The sequence below is a fragment of the Bos taurus genome, chromosome 10 (assembly GCF_002263795.3).
Source record: "Bos taurus isolate L1 Dominette 01449 registration number 42190680 breed Hereford chromosome 10, ARS-UCD2.0, whole genome shotgun sequence".
NCBI lineage: Eukaryota > Metazoa > Chordata > Mammalia > Artiodactyla > Bovidae > Bos > Bos taurus.
Window position 1 is genome coordinate 12,573,231 of NC_037337.1, and position 19,344 is coordinate 12,592,574.

The 19,344-nt window shown below is 36.6% G+C and overlaps 1 protein-coding gene and 1 pseudogene across 10 annotated transcripts in view; both read right to left on the bottom strand.

The window, feature by feature from the left end:
- The window catches only part of DENND4A (DENN domain containing 4A), a 137,001-nt gene that overhangs the window by 20,225 nt on the left and 97,432 nt on the right, over positions 1-19,344 (bottom strand). For 7 of the 10 annotated variants that reach the window (XM_059890360.1, XM_059890362.1, XM_005211320.5 and 4 more), the window contains 8 exons: positions 16,990-17,125; positions 16,435-16,641; positions 16,223-16,351; positions 15,832-15,973; positions 15,312-15,443; positions 13,185-13,301; positions 12,157-12,285; positions 3,905-5,004 (listed from right to left, as the gene is read on the bottom strand). In XM_059890360.1, coding sequence (XP_059746343.1) covers positions 3,905-5,004; positions 12,157-12,285; positions 13,185-13,301; positions 15,312-15,443; positions 15,832-15,973; positions 16,223-16,351; positions 16,435-16,641; positions 16,990-17,125 — 2,092 coding nt within the window. The remainder of the gene's footprint in view (positions 1-3,904; positions 5,005-12,156; positions 12,286-13,184; positions 13,302-15,311; positions 15,444-15,831; positions 15,974-16,222; positions 16,352-16,434; positions 16,642-16,989; positions 17,126-19,344) is intronic. The other 3 variants (XM_005211325.5, XM_005211323.5, NM_001205525.3) reach the window with 1 other exon arrangement.
- Positions 6-3,898, bottom strand: LOC104973042 (U4/U6.U5 small nuclear ribonucleoprotein 27 kDa protein-like; annotated as a pseudogene).

Consider the following 19,344-nt stretch of genomic DNA (forward strand, 5'->3'; position numbering starts at 1 on the left):
TAAGGACATAATTGTAAGCTTAATTTCCTTCATATTTAAAGTTATTTAAAAGGTCACTTCTAAGGCAGAGGAAATGCCTAATTACTCAGATGATCATTAATCAACATTGTAACTTCTAGGGGAAAAATAAAACCAATCAGTTTTACAAGGTCATCCTAATTTGGACAAACATGAGCTGGAGATCAATTTTTACGGCAGCATTTCTTAGATCAAAGCAGATACCTGTTAGATAACTGTTAACTTTAAGCCTTTATTGCTAATTTTCTTCCCTGCAAATCCTGGTCCAGGATGATATCACCAGAAAATTACATTTTATTCTCTTTTATTTGTTCACATTTTGTTCTTTTCCATAGCAATCCAGGTTATTATTCCTGGATCCCATGAAAGTTACTGTGTAGTCTGGGTACTGTTATAACCTCTTGGAGAATGTCGTGCTATTGTTTTAGCAGTCAACTGAATTATATTCAGCTTGTAATCTGTGTTTTGATTTTTGTAGGTGGGGATTTAGCACTCAGTTTAATTCTCTAAGCTTTGTCCTCCATGCTGGTCTGCAAGCATGCCATGCACGTGTAAGCTCGAGTGAGGCGGATACTCGTGTGGGCCATACACAGAACTAGGAATCCTTCTCTCACAGCTTCCCCTCATACTCTCCTGCCCAGAGACCCCCTTCCCTGGTTCCTCTCTCCAGGAAATATGGGGATTCTCCTGAAGTTTTAGCTGCCAGGATGCCAGGCCACGCTGTGACAGGGACCTGCTCTTGGGGCAAAGATGCATGAAAAAGAAAATGGGAAATTTTCTCCACAATCTGTTGCTTTTATTTTTCAGAATCCTTAGATAGTTGCTGTTTTGTATTTTGTCCGGAGTTTTTAGTTGTAAGTTGAGGGATGAGTTTTAGTGGCCTTATGTTACCACAGTGGAACTAAAATTTTCACCCAAAATTTTAAAGAATATTTTTGCTGGGTACAGAAAAACACGTCTGCAGCATTTTCTTTCAGTACTCTGATCAAGATGTTTTTCCAGCATCTTTTGACATCACTTTCTATTCAGAAGACAACTGTCAGTCTTCTTATTGTTGCTTTTTTTAAAGAAATTAATGCTTTGAGAAACTTACTTCCAAATTACTTTTATGTGTTTTTAAGTCCTAAAGAGCATCCAAGAAAAAAACATATACAGTTTCCATAGGAATAAGGACAAAAAATGGAGTTGAAGACTGCCCCAAATGATATTTCCTAAAGGAAAAAAATGTAATATTTAACTTTTTTTTCTTGAGGCAGGGTAAGTGAACAACATACATAATAAATAAAATTTTCTTACTTTACAAGGAGGAGGGACTATGATCCTGTTTTTGATGCATATTAAATACAAAATCCACTGTTCTGATCAAGATGAGGGAAAAAAGATCATTCTTCAACACTTCAGCTCTCATGCAATGAAACCCAAAGGTCTGTTGAATCCACCTTTTCGATTCATGTACTGCCTATACTTTCTCTTCTGAGACACATTTATGGCATAGGCATTTACGGAGCCATCCACCTTTCCCTTTTGTGGAGGTAAATCCCATTAACGTCATCATTTCTATTCCTCTCTCTGTTGTGCCCTCTGTCTTCCTCAGTTATCTGACGTTCTTTGCTCTTTATTTCTTTCTCCTCCTCAGCTCTTCTTTCTTTCAGTTGAGAAGGGGAAGGAGATGTGGATCTCTGTCGTCTTGGGGACCTGGAACGCCTTCTGTGTGGTCCAAGAGCGGCTTCTCCGATCTCGCTCCCAGGACCGCGACTCTCGGCCCCTGCGTTTTGGCCCGGGACCGCCTAAGCGCCCTCTGTGGGGAGCGGCTGTGGCTGCGAACCATTTGGAATCCTCCTTCAGTACAAGTCGCCCCGGAAACGTATTGTTGCTCTTTTGAAGGTAATATATACCTTTTCTTTGGCTCCTTTTAAGATTTTCTTTGTATTTCATTTTCGTCTAACATTAGATGCCTATTTTGGCACTTACTCTGCCTGACATTCATGTATCTTCTAAATATGTGAGTTGACATCTTTAATCACTTTTGGAAAATTTGCGGCAATTAGCTTTTAAAATTTTCTTTCTACCCCGTTCTTTCTTCTTCTGGAACTCAATTACATCAATGTTAGGCAGTTCCACTAAACTGCACATTCTTTCCAATATTTCCCCTTTTTTTTCTGTCTATACTTCCATGTGGATATTTTCTACTAACTCCCATCAAGTTCACTAATCTTTCTTCTCCTGTGTTTTGTCTGCTGTTAAATCCAACAACTGTATTCTTAATTTCGCATCTTTTTCACTTCTAGAATTTACACTGGTTCTTTTCAATAGATGATTATCTGGGGAAATTTTCCATCTTTCTAGCTTTTTTTTTTAACCCTTTCCTCTATTTTCTTGGACATATTGCAATTACTTCCAAGTATCTTGCTAATTCAAATATTTAGATCACCTGAAGGTCTATTTCCTCCACCATCTGTTTCTCCTGTTTTTAGTTATGGGCCTTGTCTCTCAGTATGGCTGTTTTTTCTTTTGCTGCACTGGGTCTTCATTATGGCGCGTGGGCTTCTCTTGCTGTGCAGCGCAGATCTAGAGTATGTAGATTCTACTCACAGCACACAGGCTAAGTTGCTCTGTGGCATGGGGGATCTTAGTTTCTCAACTAGGAATTGAACCCATGTCCCCAACATTGGAAGGCAGAACCACTGGATCACCAGGGAAGTCTGTCAGTATAGCTATTTGTAATTGAATTTTAGAATATAAAAACTTCATAGAAAAAACTGTAACTCCAGTTAATGTTCTGTTCCTCTGGAAAGGACACACTTTTTCCTGTTAAAGCAAAGGCTGATTGGTTTGATCTAATCACAGACTGAGCTGAGTCCAGCACAGGCTGCAGTTTTGGTCAAGTACAGTCTACCTTTGGTTTGCTCGTGTTCCTAAGGCATAGCTCTGCAGGAATTTGAACTAAGGGCCTGGTGTGTGTACCAAAGATTCCCTGCCTCCACTCCCCTCAGCTCACAGCAGTTAAATTATTGTATTCCCAGCACCATAAAATTGCCGAGAACTTTGTTTTATCAGAGACTTATTGCTTACCTTTTCATACTCCTGTTTCATGCATTATTTGGAAAATATCTTGAAAGAAAAAAAACTTGTGTATCTGAGGACTCTCAAATTTGTCAAAGGGACAAATATTTTTGTCTCTCCAGTTCCACAAGATCCCCAAAGTCCTGCTGGCCCCCTCACCTCTCCACAGTCCTCTGATTAGACAAAGCCTGAATTTGCAACCTTTTACTCTGTGCTCAGAATAAGCAAATACCCTCATGGAAGAAGTAGCTATAGGACTTCAGCTCATCTCTGCAATTCTCCTCTCTAGAATCTCGCCCATCTATTTTTTGTTGTTTTAGCAGTTCTCTGATGACGTTAAGCAAGTACTTAAGGGTACCTACTCCAGTATTCTGGCCTGGAGAATTTCATAAACTGCATAGTCCATGGGGTTGCAAAGAGTTGGATGTGACTTTGACTTCACTTCTATATTTCATCTAGCTTTTTGCTTTGGGAGGTATGTGGGTGTATCACAAGGTACTCCATTCTAACCAGGAAGAAAAAGCATACGCCTAGCTGGTAATTTTTGAAGGCAATAAATAATGAAGCTCAGTAAGCACTTTTATTCCAGCTACAAATCACTTTCTTTCAAAATTGAACTACAAATATAACCTTAGTTGGTGAATTCTTTCCTTTTGAAGTTATTATTCAAGTTCAAATTCTGATACTTACAAACCTTATGCATCCAAGAGTCCTTTCTGTAAAGCTGTATTTTAGGAGAATGGTAAAACACATCTTTGCAAGCAAGGGACTTCTGGTGGTAGAGGAGGGTAAAAGGAAATGCAGAAAATACTAATAAACCTACCTTTGATGATGTGGTGTACATGGTGAATCTTGAATACCATTTGCTTGCTTTCTCGGCAACTCCTTTTCCAGCAGTGAACATACTGTTTCTCAGAACATCTAGTTTAGGTACTAGTAGTGTGTCTAAATTAAATGAAGGTGATGAATGGGTTAATGCATCTTGAGATTCTTCCCTAAATGGACAGGTAGGTGAGAAGGCTGGAGAAGACCAGAGTCTATCCCTTGGCCTGTCCTCATTTTTTGAGTAACTTTTGGATTTGGTAAGTCTCACTGGTCTGGGAGAATTAGGAGGCAGGCTAGATCTTCTGCATGCCTTGACCAACGTTGGACTTTTCTTAGTGGTGACTTTATCATCACAGGCCCGTTGTAAATCAATGCTTGGTGTTCGACTTGTCAAAGGACTGCTCATGTTATTCATATACATCTCAATTTCTTCAGCTAAATCCCGCCTAGCAGATGGTGTTGAAACACTTTTGCTGTCATCCTCCTCCTCTTCCTCCTCCTCTTTTTGCTGCTGTTCAGTCTCAGCAACCAAAAGTGAGAGGGGATCAAATCCTGTGGCAACATCAGTTTTTTCAAAAGGTTTTATTGAAAAGCTGCTGTTCAAGCGTTGACTCCTCTTGGGATTTTGTGGAACAATGTACCTCGCTTTTGAAATATCTGTTTCATTGTCTAAGTCTTCTAAGTCAAAAATAACAGGAGAATCCACTTTATCTGTCAGACAATTAGAACCATCAAAAGGTGTATCATCATCACTCGATTCCTTTTCTACACTGTCTCTCTTTGATCTTAAAGACGGTTTTCCAATATTAAGACTATTTGGTCTTGTGCTTTTTGAGATTACATTTGAAAGAATTTTTGCATCAGCTCCTAATTTCTCAACCATGTTTCCAGGGTTTGCTTCCTGGTTAATTCTACTGAGCATAAGTCCCATCAGCACTCCTCCACTAAGGTTGCGGCTTCGATTTACCCAGGACATTTGCTGCTGCAAATCAGGCTCATTGTCACTTTTATGTCTTTTCCTGAAGCATCTACTTTGAATGTTTCCTGTTTCATTTGCATCCTCAAAAGACGATATTAAGAGCGGCTCAGATGTGCTTTCTAAAAAACAAGAGAAGTGCTTTTAGCCATGAAAAATGTAATATGCAAATATAAGTTGTCTTAAATATTTAAGATACCAGTAATAAAAATGATAACAGCAATAATTTATCAAGTACCTGCTATTTCACAGATGCTATACTAGGCACTTTATTTACATTATCCACCATAATCATTCCAACATCCTTATGGGTGGAGGAAAAGCTTATACTCAGAGATTAATTACCTAGCCCAAAGTTACCTAGCCCTTAAGTGACAGAAGTAAGTAAGTAAGTGTTAGTCACTCAGTCGTGCCTGACTCTTTGCGACCCCATGGACTGCAGCCCATCAGACTCCTCTGTCCATGAGATTTTCCAGGCAAGGATACTGGAGTGGGTTGCCACTGCCTTCTCCAAGGGATCTTCCCAACCCAGGAATCGAACCTGGGTCTCCTATACTGCAGGCAGATTCTTTACCAGCTGACCTACAAGGGAAGCCCTAACTGGGATTCAAATCAAATATGAAGGGTACGCTCTGAGATATAAGGATGCACTACTTTTTAAAATTTATAAGACTAATATTTACCCTTGGTACATTTATTATAACAACAATAATAATGAATTTATGTCCATTTCACCGAACTGATTAAATAACAATGGTTATACAATTGTGGTTGTGCTAGATAACCTTAAGATGCTGAGTCTTCTGCCTATAAAAAGAAAAATAAAACCAAAAACACTAAGCCAAACCAAAGACAGCTATGTGAGCTTTATAAATAAAACTTATTTTTAAAACTCTAAATCCTCATGACCATAGATGTGGCTAAATAATTTTACTTTTTCTTTAAATATTGATTCAAGTTTATAATACTTGAATGTGAACAGCCACTTTCTATTCAGAAACACTGTTCGCTGCTTTTAACCAGAAGCAGAAATCAAGACTTTTGATCACTTTAATTGTCCTTATTATGTGGGAGTCTCCTAAAGCATTAGTCAGGTATAGTATTGTCAGCTACTCTTTTTACATGTTTTATACAACAGAATTAGCTCTCTATACCAGGCAATTACAAAAAATGGGCCTTTTTTCCTGTCATATGATGCATTCAGGTAACAGGATAGGAGATGAAAGGGACTACTAGAGACCTTAAAAGCCTACAAACTAATACTGTTTAATAAACATATATTAATAGCATTAACAAGGAAAACAGTATAATAGAGAGGTAAAGTATATTCTTTTTTTCCTATATTAGCTTATGATTAAGAATATAAGAAACCAAGAATACACTTTCTTCTAATATTCTGGGAAACTTTATACTGGACAGTTTATATATTATCAAAGACCTGGAGGAATCTTATAAGCCAAAGATAAAACTCAAGGACTGCATTTAAATAGAAGAGCAAGGGTTCCTTCACAAAGTAAGAACTATGCAAATGGCCTAAAGACAAATAAAGCTGGTTATCCAGTTATACCAGGGATCGGCAAACTGCACCACTGAGCCAACCAGTCTGTGGACTGTTTTTATACAGTTTCAAACGGTATTAACATTTTAAGAGTTGTACACAGCACACACATAAAGAACAGGCAACTGGATTTCCCAGTGGTGTGGTGGTTAAGAATCCACCTGCCAATGCATGGGACACAGGTTTGATTCCTGGTCTGCAAAGATCCCATATGCCACAGAGCAAGTAAGCGTGTGTGCTACAACTACCGAGCCTGTGCTCTGGAGCCCGGGAGCTGCCACCACTGAGGCTCATGTGCCCTGCAGCCTGAGCTCTGCAAGGAGAGAAGCCACCACCACAAGAAGCCTACGCACTGCAACGAGAGCGAAACCCCACTTGTCACAATCCAGGAAGCTTGTGCACAGCAAGGAAGACTCAGTGCGCTTCAGCAAAACCCAGCACAGCCAAAAATAATAATAAATTTTAAAAATAGAACAGGCAATAGAGACTGTATGTGGCCTGTAAAGCAAAAATATTTACTGTTTGGCCATTTACACAATAGTTTATCTGATTCTAAGTTGATATACACGCTAAATTCTACCAGACTAGGCTGGATGCTGCTCTAGTCCAGGGGTTGCCCTTCTTTAGCTCTGTGAACAAGCTGTAATCCCTTCTTACTATACAGTCTTGACACATTGCTTCCCATTGCTTGGAATGCTCCATTTCGATTTCTCCTTCAGAACTCCTGTGTGCTCAGGTGCTCAGTCGTGTCCAACTCTTTGTGACCCCATGGACTCTAGCCCACCAGACTCCTCTGTTTATGGGATCGTCCAGGCAAGAATGCTGGAATGGGTTGCCATTTCCTCCTCCAGGGCATCTTCCGAACCCAGAAGTGCCTACTGTGTCCCCTGCACCAGTCAGCAGACTCTTTACCAGTAAGTCACCTGGGAAGCCCACAGCCTCATTGATTTTCTCTTCATTCTTCAGACGTAAGCTCAAAACCATATTACCAAGGAAGCCTTCTTGACCCATGTCCCCTAAAGCCAGGCTAGCCTATTCCATGCTCTCACCCTTCTTGACAGGCTTTAACATCAGGGTGTTTTCACATTTACTTAATTATTTGATTAATGTTTTCTCATCCCTTCCATGTGTTTCTCTATGAAGTCTGGGACCATGTTTATTTTTTATTCTTTACTATATCCTAGGTAGCACCTGGCACATGGTAGCAGGTAATAGGTGTGCAAAAAAAAAAAAATCGCTGAATGAATACTGTCTTCTGGGAAACAACTGCAGCCAACAGACCAACCCAGAATATAACTCAGCATAATATATTACAATATGACACGTTATAGCTAAATGTAGTGGCTAAAGATAAAAAGCTAAAACACACTTAAGGCAGAATGAGGCCTAAAAACATATATCAAAGTATGTTTTCAAGTTTAGAGTATGTTTCACTTCAGAGTAAATTTTTTTGTGCTTGAACTCTCAGTAATTCAATATGCATTTATCAAAATGTTAAAATTCCTGGGCTTCCCTGGTGGCTCAGCGGTACAGAAACTGCCTACCAATGGAGGAGACTTGGGTTTGATCTCCATCCTGAAAGATTTCACACGCAGCGGAGCAACTAAGCCTAGGTGCCGCAACTACGAAGCCTGTGTTATAGACCAGGAGCGTAACTGCTGAAGTCCGCGTGCACTAAGCCTGTGCTCTGCAACAAGAGAAGCCACTGCAATGAGAAGCCTGCACACCGCAACTAGAGAAAAACCCACCCAGCAACGAAGACCTAGCATAGCCAAAGACAAAGAAAGTTATTTTTTAAAATGTTACCCAAGATAAACATTAAAACATGTCTTTGGTTATTCCATTCCCACATCTTTTGGAAGCTGTCATTTATTTATGTAATGATATAAATAAAATATACACATACTGCACTGCAAAACATGAAGAAACTTGAAAGGTGTTTTGAACCCTAGGAGTACTGGTATACAAGAAAAAAGATGCAGAAAAGTTAAGTATTCCTATAAGTCCCACATAGAGTCTTTGGTAGGAGTGATAAGCCCCATGTACTTAACAGAAAAGTTTTCAAGTCAAAAATCTTAAGGATAAACTAACAACTCCAGTTCATACCTAGGAAACCTATCACAGGCTATAAAAAAGTGACTTGTTCAGCACAGAGGGCAAAATCAAAAGCCATATGCTGAGTCAGACGCTGATGACTCTGACAAAATGTCAGAAACACAGGTTTGTTGACAATCATGTGAAAACAGAAAGTTCATAAAAATAGATCTAAGAAAACCGCAAGCATGAACAGAAAGGAACAAAAGAACAAGAAAGCAAAGATTACCAAAGGCCAGTTATTAAGAATCAAAATTAGACAGTGATTAGGAAGAACTAAATGGTTGTGAAGCAATTATACGATACCAATGAAACAATTTTTAATCTTTAAGTTATAACAATTATCTAACAAAGAAATGTGAAGAAAGACAGTTATAGATCATTTAACACTTTTTTTTTTTTTAATAGCTGCAGCAGGGGTCTGCACACTTTTTCTGTCAAGGGCCAGACAGTAAATATTTTACCCTCTGCAGGCCATACAGCCTCTGTGGCGACTCCTCAGCTCTGCTGACACAGTACCAAAGCAGCCATAGACAAGACAGAAGCAAATGAGCTGGCTGTGCGCCAATCAGCCTTTGTTTATGAACACTGAACTGTGATTCATTTAACTTTCATGTGTCACAAAATCAACAGTAATCTTCTTGATTTTTTTACCATTTAAAAGTGTGATAAACCATTCTTTGCTTGTGGACCTGTACAAAAACCAGGCTGCAGGCCCACTCTGGCCCATGGGCCACAGTTTGCTTACCCCTGAAGGAGAGGCATATCTACTTATGCTGCAGAAAAACAAACATCACAGCAGCAGGGCCGCTTACAGAGATAGCTCAGCCTTCACAGCACAGGTCCTTCAATAACGGTTTAAGTTAAAATGATGCAGAGTTGAGCTAATACAAAAATAAAATAATTATGAAATCAGACTGAAACACTAGAAACACTGAATCTTAGGTCTGTTTTGTTCCCTAAGTTTGTGAGACCAAATATATCCAGGATCCTAAAATGATTTTTCCATTAACTAATTGATAACTTATGTGACATGCCAATAGTTTGACTATGCCTGAGTTTTCTCATCTTTGAAAGAGTGCTAATATTTCCTCTCTCACTAATATAAGCACTGCTATAATAATAAATACAAAATACTATATATGAAGTGCTTTGGAAAGAAAAAATATTACGTATTCTTATCTAAACTATCTGAAGAACTGTCCTTTTGCCTCTGAAAACCAGGAATAATACAAAGACTAAGGAACTCATTTAAAAACTGCGGAGATGTATAGTACCCTCAGAACTGATCATATTACTTGCTTCCCATTTCCCCTCTCCAAAACTTCCCACATTCTAAACTCAAAAGATGGTTTGTGGCTTGTAAGTATGTCCCCTTTCTTTGTTATAATAAAGCTTGAACAAACTGTAGTATAAAACAGAATTTAAACTACTAAACTGTACCATTGAGAGGCGGCACAAATATAAAAAAAAAAAAAACACAAAAAAACCTTAGAGAATTCAGACTTTAAAAAAATAGTCACCCACCAGAAAATTACTAGAACTAATCAATGATTATAGTAAAGTTGCAGGATATAAAATCAACACACAGAAATCCCTTGCATTCCTATACACTAATAATGAGAAAACAGAAAGAGAAATTAAGGAAACAATTCCATTCACCATTGCAACGGAAAGAATAAAATACTTAGGAATATATCTACCTAAAGAAACTAAAGACCTATATATAGAAAACTATAAAACACTGGTAAAAGAAATCAAAGAGGACACTAATAGATGGAGAAATATACCATGTTCATGGATTGGAAGAATCAATATAGTGAAAATGAGTATACTACCCAAAGCAATTTATAGATTCAATGCAATCCCTATCAAGCTACCAACGGTATTCTTCACAGAGCTAGAACAAATAATTTCACAATTTGTATGGAAATACAAAAAACCTCGAATAGCCAAAGCTATCTTGAGAAAGAAGAATGGAACTGGAGGAATCAACCTACCTGACTTCAGGCTCTATTACAAAGCCACAGTTATCAAGACAGTATGGTACTGGCACAAAGACAGAAATATTGATCAATGGAACAAAATAGAAAGCCCAGAGATAAATCCACGCACATATGGACACCTTATCTTTGACAAAGGAGGCAAGAATATACAATGGATTAAAGACAATCTCTTTAACAAGTGGTGCTGGGAAAACTGGTCAACTACTTGCAAAAGAATGAAACTAGAACACTTTCTAACACGATACACAAAAATAAATTCAAAATGGATTAAAGATCTCAATGTAAGACCAGAAACTATAAAACTCCTAGAGGAGAACATAGGCAAAACACTCTCCGACATACATCACAGCAGGATCCTCTATGACCCACCTCCCAGAATATTGGAAATAAAAGCAAAAATAAACAAATGGGACCTAATTAAACTTAAAAGCTTCTGAACAACAAAGGAAAACTATTAGCAAGGTGAAAAGGCAGCCTTCAGAATGGGAGAAAATAATAGCAAATGAAGCAACTGACAAACATTAATCTCAAAAATATACAAGCAACTCCTACAGCTCAACTCCAGAAAAATAAATGACCCAATCAAAAAATGGGCCAAAGAACTAAATAGACATTTCTCCAAAGAAGACATACAGATGGCTAACAAACACATGAAAAGATGCTCAACATCACTCATTATCAGAGAAATGCAAATCAAAACCACTATGAGGTACCATTTCACACCAGTCAGAATGGCTGTGATCCAAAAGTCTATAAGCAATAAATGCTGGAGAGGGTGTGGAGAAAAGGGAAGCCTCTTACACTATTGGTGGGAATGCAAACTAGTACAGCCACTATGGAGAACAGTGTGGAGATTCCTTAAAAAACTGGAAATAGAACTGCCTTATGATCCAGCAATCCCACTGCTGGGCATACACACTGAGGAAACCAGAAGGGAAAGAGACACGTGTACCCCAATGTTCATCGCAGCACTGTTTATAATAGCCAGGACATGGAAGCAACCTAGATGCCCATCAGCAGATGAATGGATAAGAAAGCTGTGGTACATATACACAATGGAGTATTACTCAGCCATTAAAAAGAATACATTTGAATTAGTTCTAATGAGGTGGATGAAACTGGAGCTCTGTATAATAGTATACAGAGTGAAGTAAGCCAGAAAGAAAAACACCAATACAGTATACTAATGCATATATATGGAATTTAGAAAGATGGTAACAATAACCCTGTGTACGAGACAGCAAAAGAGACACTGATGTATAGATCAGTCTTATGGACTCTGTGGGGGAGGGAGAAGGTGGGGAGATTTGGGAGAATGGCATTGAAACATGTATAATATCATGTATGAAACGAGTCGCCAGTCCAGGTTCGATGCACGATACTGGATGCTTGGGGCTGGTGCACTGGGACGACCCAGAGGAAGGGTATGGGGAGGGAGGAGGGAGGAGGGTTCAGGATGGGGAACACAGGTATACCTGTGGTGGATTCATTTCGATATTTGGCAAAACTAATACAATATTGTAAAGTTTAAAAATAAAATAGAATTTAAAAAAAAGTCACTAGAAATACAGACACAAGTTATTCTGCACATAACAGGAGGATACTATTCAACTTACCTGTGCTTTCTCCTGATATTTTATCAGCACTGTTACTTGTACCATTGAGGCGAACTATACTGGAAGAACTTTGATAACCGAGCTTAGGAAGACAGTCGGCACTTCCCTTTGCACTCTCGCACTCTGACACTGTAAAGATTAAAATGCAATTTGTTTAGATGTAATCTATACGCATCAATCGGAGAAGGCAATGGCACCCCACTCCAGTACTCTTGCTTGGAAAATCCCATGGACGGAGGAGCCTGGTAGGCTGCAATCCATGGGGTCGCTAGGAGTCGGACACGACTGAGCGACTTCACTTTCACTTTTCACTTTCATGCATTGGAGAAGGAAATGGCAACCCACTCCAGTGTTCTTGCCTGGAGAATCCCAGGAACAGGGGAGCCTGGTGGGCTGCCGTCTATGGGGTCGCACGGAGTCGGACACGACTGAAGTAACTTAGCATAGCATAGCATACACATCAATGGAGCCATAAGGAGAAGTGGCTTTTAGTTCTAAATAGTTCCACCCAAAAAAAAGTGGTAAGAAAACATTGAAGACCTCTGTATCTATTTGTCAATCAGAAATAAGTGATGTTATTTGAGTCATCAAGGTGTGTATCAAACAGCTAAATACTGGTCATGCATGAGGTCCACACATACAATGCATGCCTTTTCTATTTATTCTTTAGTTACTAAACACTGCTTTTTATGGGGAGACGTAAGTGAGAAAAATATAAATCACAGTCCATTAATAAAAGCATTAAGTAAAAATATTAAGCCCCAGGAAAAAGCCACTGTTTGAAGAAATATGTATTTCTACTATAAGAATAGTATTTGATTGGAGAGTGTTTTGCCACTGAGACCACACACTTCACACATAAGGCATTTACATGCTGGAATGTTAGGTGGTGGAGAGGGCTTATAATGTGAGGAAAGAGGAGTTTCCATGGGAAAGTAAAAAACAAAATTAGTACTTTGACACAAAGTGACTTGAATTTTCTATTAATGTAATCTCACAATTTTATACCATATCAACTTAGAACCTACAGGAACTAGAATCACTCCCTTTCTTATCTTTTTCTTCTTGAATGTCCTCAGTGGATGTATCCCCTCTTCTAACTTCATCCTTAGATAACGAATTATATCCAAGGTCAGACTGGCCACCTGGAAAAGGAAAAAACCCTATGTTGTTTATCATAAAATTCTTTAATAAGAGAAACTGGATTAGAAAATACACATTGGTATTTAGGTTTACTCATAGAAAGTTTTCTGGATAACTTCCAATTGCAAGCATTATTTTGTTAGCTCTTCCTCATCTCTATTAATGTAAGAAAGGAATGATCACAAAATGATCACATTTATTTTTGTCTCCACATTGTAGTCAAAAGTAACTATGTGTGTTTACACTACTATCTGGGCTCCAAAAGACACAGACAAACCAAACATTCTTTATTCAAGTCCATGACCTTTCTAGGTGAAGGTCTGAGATCCAACTAAGCAGTGGAGAAGAAAAATCTGTAGAGAACTCTTAATAGAACACCCACACACAGATCACTGAAGCCAAATGTCTAAAAGAGCTTACCAAAAAATGGGCCTGTTTAAACTTGTTGATACATAATTAGTTCTCTGAAAATTCAACTGAATAATTACTGAACTGCACATGAGTGCAAATACATGGGAATGAGGAAAAAATCTAGTGTTACATTTATTAAGCAAATGTTGCAACAATATAAGAAAACTTCTAATACACTTCTATTAAAGAGGCACTCTATAACTTTCAGCAAATTGTTCTCACTAGACTGGCATCAAAACATAAGGTTTTGAATCCTAGTTCTTGATCTTAGGAGACATGATTTTAAGTAAACCACTTAACCTTTCTCTTTGACTCTCAAGTTCCCAGAGGTATAATGTAAAAGGCTGTTATATGAGAGGCCACACATAAAATGATTTTATAAACTTGCAAAGAACTGCTTAAAGAAACTGTATTATCATTAGGTGTTTACCTTAATATCTTTTTTATAATTTTGAGTTTGTATTTTTTTCTAATCAAAGTTTCAGCTCTATTTCCAAAGAAACAACAAATTAAAAAATATAAATATAATCTTGATAAAATCCAAGGTTTCATTAGGTTCTTCACTGCAGATATCCTTTTTAAAGGCCATTAGTTAAAAGACGGAGCTCTTCATTTTTAAGAGCTAATGCCTGAGGATTACTACAAGTCTGATTAAATTCACAATCGCATGAACAAGAAACAAAGCCAGCCAAGGAAGAACTACGAAAATGACATTTCAATGTACACAGCTTATATTTATTACTCTCAAAAGTACACGTAAAAAGAGATAAACCAAAATAATGTTAAAATTTGCAGAGCCATAAGTCTTCATGTTTTATTATTAATGCTTGGATTTTTAAGTTTAAAGTTTCTGCTCATTAATATGAAGCTCTTACACTATATTCAAAAATCATGTCTAATTTTTTATAATGTACAAATGAAAAGGGCAGAATTATTCAAATAATATATTTTTTATGTGTGTTAGTTTTCATAACACTTACAGGAAGCTTACATACAAATCTTTTAATGAAAGTAATGCTATCTTCAGTGCTAGAATGCTGTAAGTTTTAAATATGTTTAAATTTTTTATTGTGATTTTTAATATAGATTAAAACTCACAAGAAGTTGCAAAAATAATACAGTAGGAAGAGTTCTTCTGTACCCTTTACCCAGCTTCCCCCAATGATAATATCTTGCATGAAACACGGAACACTGTTGAATCCTGGAAACTGAAGCTGATATGGTACTATTAACTCAGATTAGGGATCTAAGTTTCTTTCTTTCAAACCCTAATAACATAAAAAAAAACTCTCATAACATGCTCCTAATACAAAGAACTTATCCTAAGAATAGGATATGATAAAGAGACCTCTGTGCTATTCAGAGTTAATTGGATTATCATGGGCTAAAAACTCAAATAAACTCTCTTAACCTTTCGTTTTGACTCAAGTAGAGAATGCATAAAATTGCATAGTTATTAAATATACTGTCAAATGCCTACCATATAAACTTTAAAAAGACAATTAAATATACCATTGAAAATTAAAATCTAAAAAAGACAGGATAGCAAACTTAGTTCTTAAAATGGATTGCAATAAATGTATACATAAGCACACACAAACCTGTACTAGATCTATCATCGGAAGCATACGCTTTGATTGAACCTGTACTACACGGCGCCTGCTCCACAGCGTGTGTCCCATGGCCACTATCCATGCTGCCATGGCTAACAGCGTCCAGGTCACTGCCATCTGCTTCAGAACACAATTTGACAGCACTTTACTACTCAGGGAGATAACCAAAAATACATATTAGTTTGTTGTTCAAGCTAACAATCTACTAATGCTGATCATGAAGACTGTCTCATAATTAGCAAAATACAACTACAGCAGAGAAGCCTATCATGAATACTAACGAACACTAAAACAAGACCACCAAAGGTTGGTAACAGTTACAAGAAAAAACAGTAAAATTTGGTACTTTTTAAATGGTAAGAATAATATTAGCATTTGCTTAATGACAATAAAAACTAGAAAACATTATTTTGAAACACTGAAATTTCCAAATAGTATACATTATAACTAGTCAATTAATTTTAAAGAAAAAGTACAACATGTACATCCCTTAAAAACCTGTAATTACCTGAGAGAGCTGTTTGAGATAAATTCGCATGCTTCTTTAAAGCTCTTTTGAACTGTGCTACTCCTAAAACAACATTTCTCACTTTTGTCCAAAGAAAATATCCACTACGACTCCTTGAAGGCCAAGTACTTTCCAAAACAGCCTATTCAGTCAACAAAATAAAATAATTAGTGAAATAATTTTTATAAATGAACATTCATTAGCTCTAGAGTTAATCTGAAGAATAAACACACTGTACAACCCAAAATAGAACAAAAAATCTTATTTTCAATTTGCAAAGTATATTTTAGATACTCTAAAATAAATACCACAAAACCCCGGCATCATTTATTTCTGCCATTAAACTAAGGTTGTAAAATGACAAAAGTTATATTTAAGTCAAAGTACTTACCTTATTATAATAGCCATAAGTAATAGCATTTGGGTCAATACCAGCTTTCTGCATTTCAAAAAGCACTCGAACTGCAAGCACTGGCTGATCATACTGTCCGCAGAGCTGCATGAGAATGCGGTAGCACACCTGGAACACAGCCGTTTTGAGTGTACAGCAGCAAAATATCTATGTACATAAATCTTGAACAAAATAATAAGGATAATTGTTACCTCATCAGGTGGATCCATCTTCTTTGACTGCATTTTTTTGAGTACATCATATGCTGTTTTCAGAGCCCTGACTTTTGAATGGCATACTTTCACATAAGCTGGGAGACAAATAAACCAGAGTCCATAACAGTGACGCAGTAGACACCTAGACCACATCTGAGGAATGGAAGAATATCTCTTGGCAATTTTATGGGCTGATTTAATTTCCTGGAAAAAAAAATGCAAGGATCTTATTAATAAACTTACATACTTAAAATATCCTTATTTAACTGAAGGCTGAACAAGTGTAACTCACATGCTTTTATAATGTTTCCCTAACATCTGTCTATAATTAATAAATATTCAAGCCTCTGCTTTAATCTGTATTATACAATATGTAAAATAAAGTTCGAGGACAAGAGAACTGGTTAATTTTTTGAAGTCAGATTATTCTACATTTTCTTCACAATGCTTCAGGGAGCATAATGTGGGGTAGTACTATACGGGAGGAAGAGTGTCATATTCATTTTTGTTCTACTGCGTGATTACGTGAAGAATACAAAATCATCAAAGCACCTGTTTCGTTCTTCTGAACATGGGAGAAGGGCTACTAGGACTACTTGATTTTGAAGGCAATTTGCTCTTTCGTGTTTGCAGAAATCCTTCAGGTCTCTCAAATAAATTGTTCCTAAGAACTGGAAATCCATTATAGCTGTTTTTGAAAAGAAAAGAAAAACTCAAGCACATATAGATGATCATACTGGTTACAAGCTAAACAAATTATGACCAATAACCTCTTAACTCATTTTAACTTATTTTAACAGTCTTCCTCCATAAGGGTTTGATATATAATCAACAAATATTCATACTAGTGATGCTTTTCTTACTATAATAGCTAAAAATGTAATAGCCAAATACATATTCAAGGATATATTTTGGAGAGAAAAAAGTGAAACACATTTAAATTTTGCTAAACTTGACATCAAACTCCAAAGTAACTCAAACAAATTTTACGAGTATTCATGCAGATAAACAGCAAACATATGAGATAATATGAGAATGGGTAAAAGGCCCACCAAATTGATACTTTTTCAGACAGGAGAGTTATTAATATCATTGCTTGGATTAACATATTACTATAGAACTTTCCTCTTAAAAAACGCAAATAATATAAGTCAACCAGGACAAGCTCTCACATTATTATGAAAGGATTTATCAGGTTAGCGAAGTAGATTCAGGGCCTCATTTATGAGAAAGAAAATTGAAGAAGTTGGAGAATAGGAAGAAAAGATTAGACTGGGTGACTGTGAGGAGGTGGACCTAATCTGGGTGCTGGCGTAGTGTGTTTGGGCATTTAAAAGGGAACAGCAGGGACCTCCCTGGTGGTCCAGTGACTGGGGCTCCACGTTCTCAATACAGTGGGCCCAGGTTTGATCCTGGATTGGAGAACAAGATCCCACACGCTGAAACTACAGATACTACGTGCTACAGCTGGGGCCCAGCACAAACAAACAAATACTAACAAATGGAAAAAAAGGTAGCAGCAGCTGGGTAAAAGCAATGCTAAGAACAACAGAAGAAGCCTCTGAGGAGCAAACCTATCCTACTTTAGATTATTCTTAAAAGGCATATAAAGAGTTTTAATTACCTAAGAAAAAAACTAACTATAATAAAAGATAAACTGTATCTATTATATGTTATTATAGGCAAACCCAACAGAACAAGAAGCTATTAGTAATGACTGAATATTAAGTAGGAATAAAATAGCAAAGTTCAGTAAAATCATGTCCCTTAAAAAAGTTCACTGTATGTAGATGGTGTGATAATAAGACACACAGTACATCTTATGGAAACTTACTGTCTTATCATTTTAGACAGACTATGTAAGGATATATAAGAATTACTACCTCTTACTAACAAGATCCACTGTGCCCATTAAAGACATTTAAGTTTATTTCCAATGATGGGTATGATTACACCAAAATCATATTAGTAGTCTCAAGGAAAAAAAATGACAGGCTCTTTTAAAAAATGAGAACTTTTAAAAATAAGTAGTATTCCTTTTAAAGGACTAAATCTAAAGGCAAATTTTAAATTAAATAATTAAAGCCAAACTACAAAAAGAAAAAGAAAAACAAAACTGTATTAATGAAATATACCAAAAGATGTCTCTTAGAAGTATAACGTACAAAACAGAAAAAAGAAATGAGATCTCATTTAGAAAGAAAAAGAAAGAGAAACTATCAGAAATATTTTAAATGTCTTTGAGAAAAGGCAGACTTTTAAAAAATTATATGAGCAACATCAGCAATAGATAAAAATGAAGGGTAGGAATCAGGTAGCTTATGAATTCATCAATATTCAAAACATCAGTTACACCACTTGTAAAAGGAAGAATTTAATCCCAGTGATAAATGAGGATGTCCTGAAAGATTTCTTTTCAATGAAAACACACTATGATTTAATTATAGGTATAAAATGGTTTTAGAATCTTTAAAATAAGAAATTATTATGGAAAATTTTAAAAATCATTTAAAATCTGGATGGAATTGCCATTTTAATGGTATATTAGATATGTTATATATATAACATATATATATATAAATGTTATGTATATATCTGTGTGTGTGTATATATATAAAATACATATCTAGATAGACTATGATAAATCCACCTCTATCATAACCCTATCACTGTGCTCAGAGCTTTTCTCTTTCCCACTAGATGATCATTCAAGTCTATATACCAAGCACTTAGCAGTGTCTGAACAAACTTCTTAAATTAACGACGACTAATTCCAACAGTTTTGAATTTCCTTGACTTTAAAACTCATGGAAAAATTAAAAGCCTAAAAAAATTAAATCATAAAACTCAAAGTCACAAATATCAACTCTAAATTAGATCAATATTTTTTTTTTAATTGAAGTATAG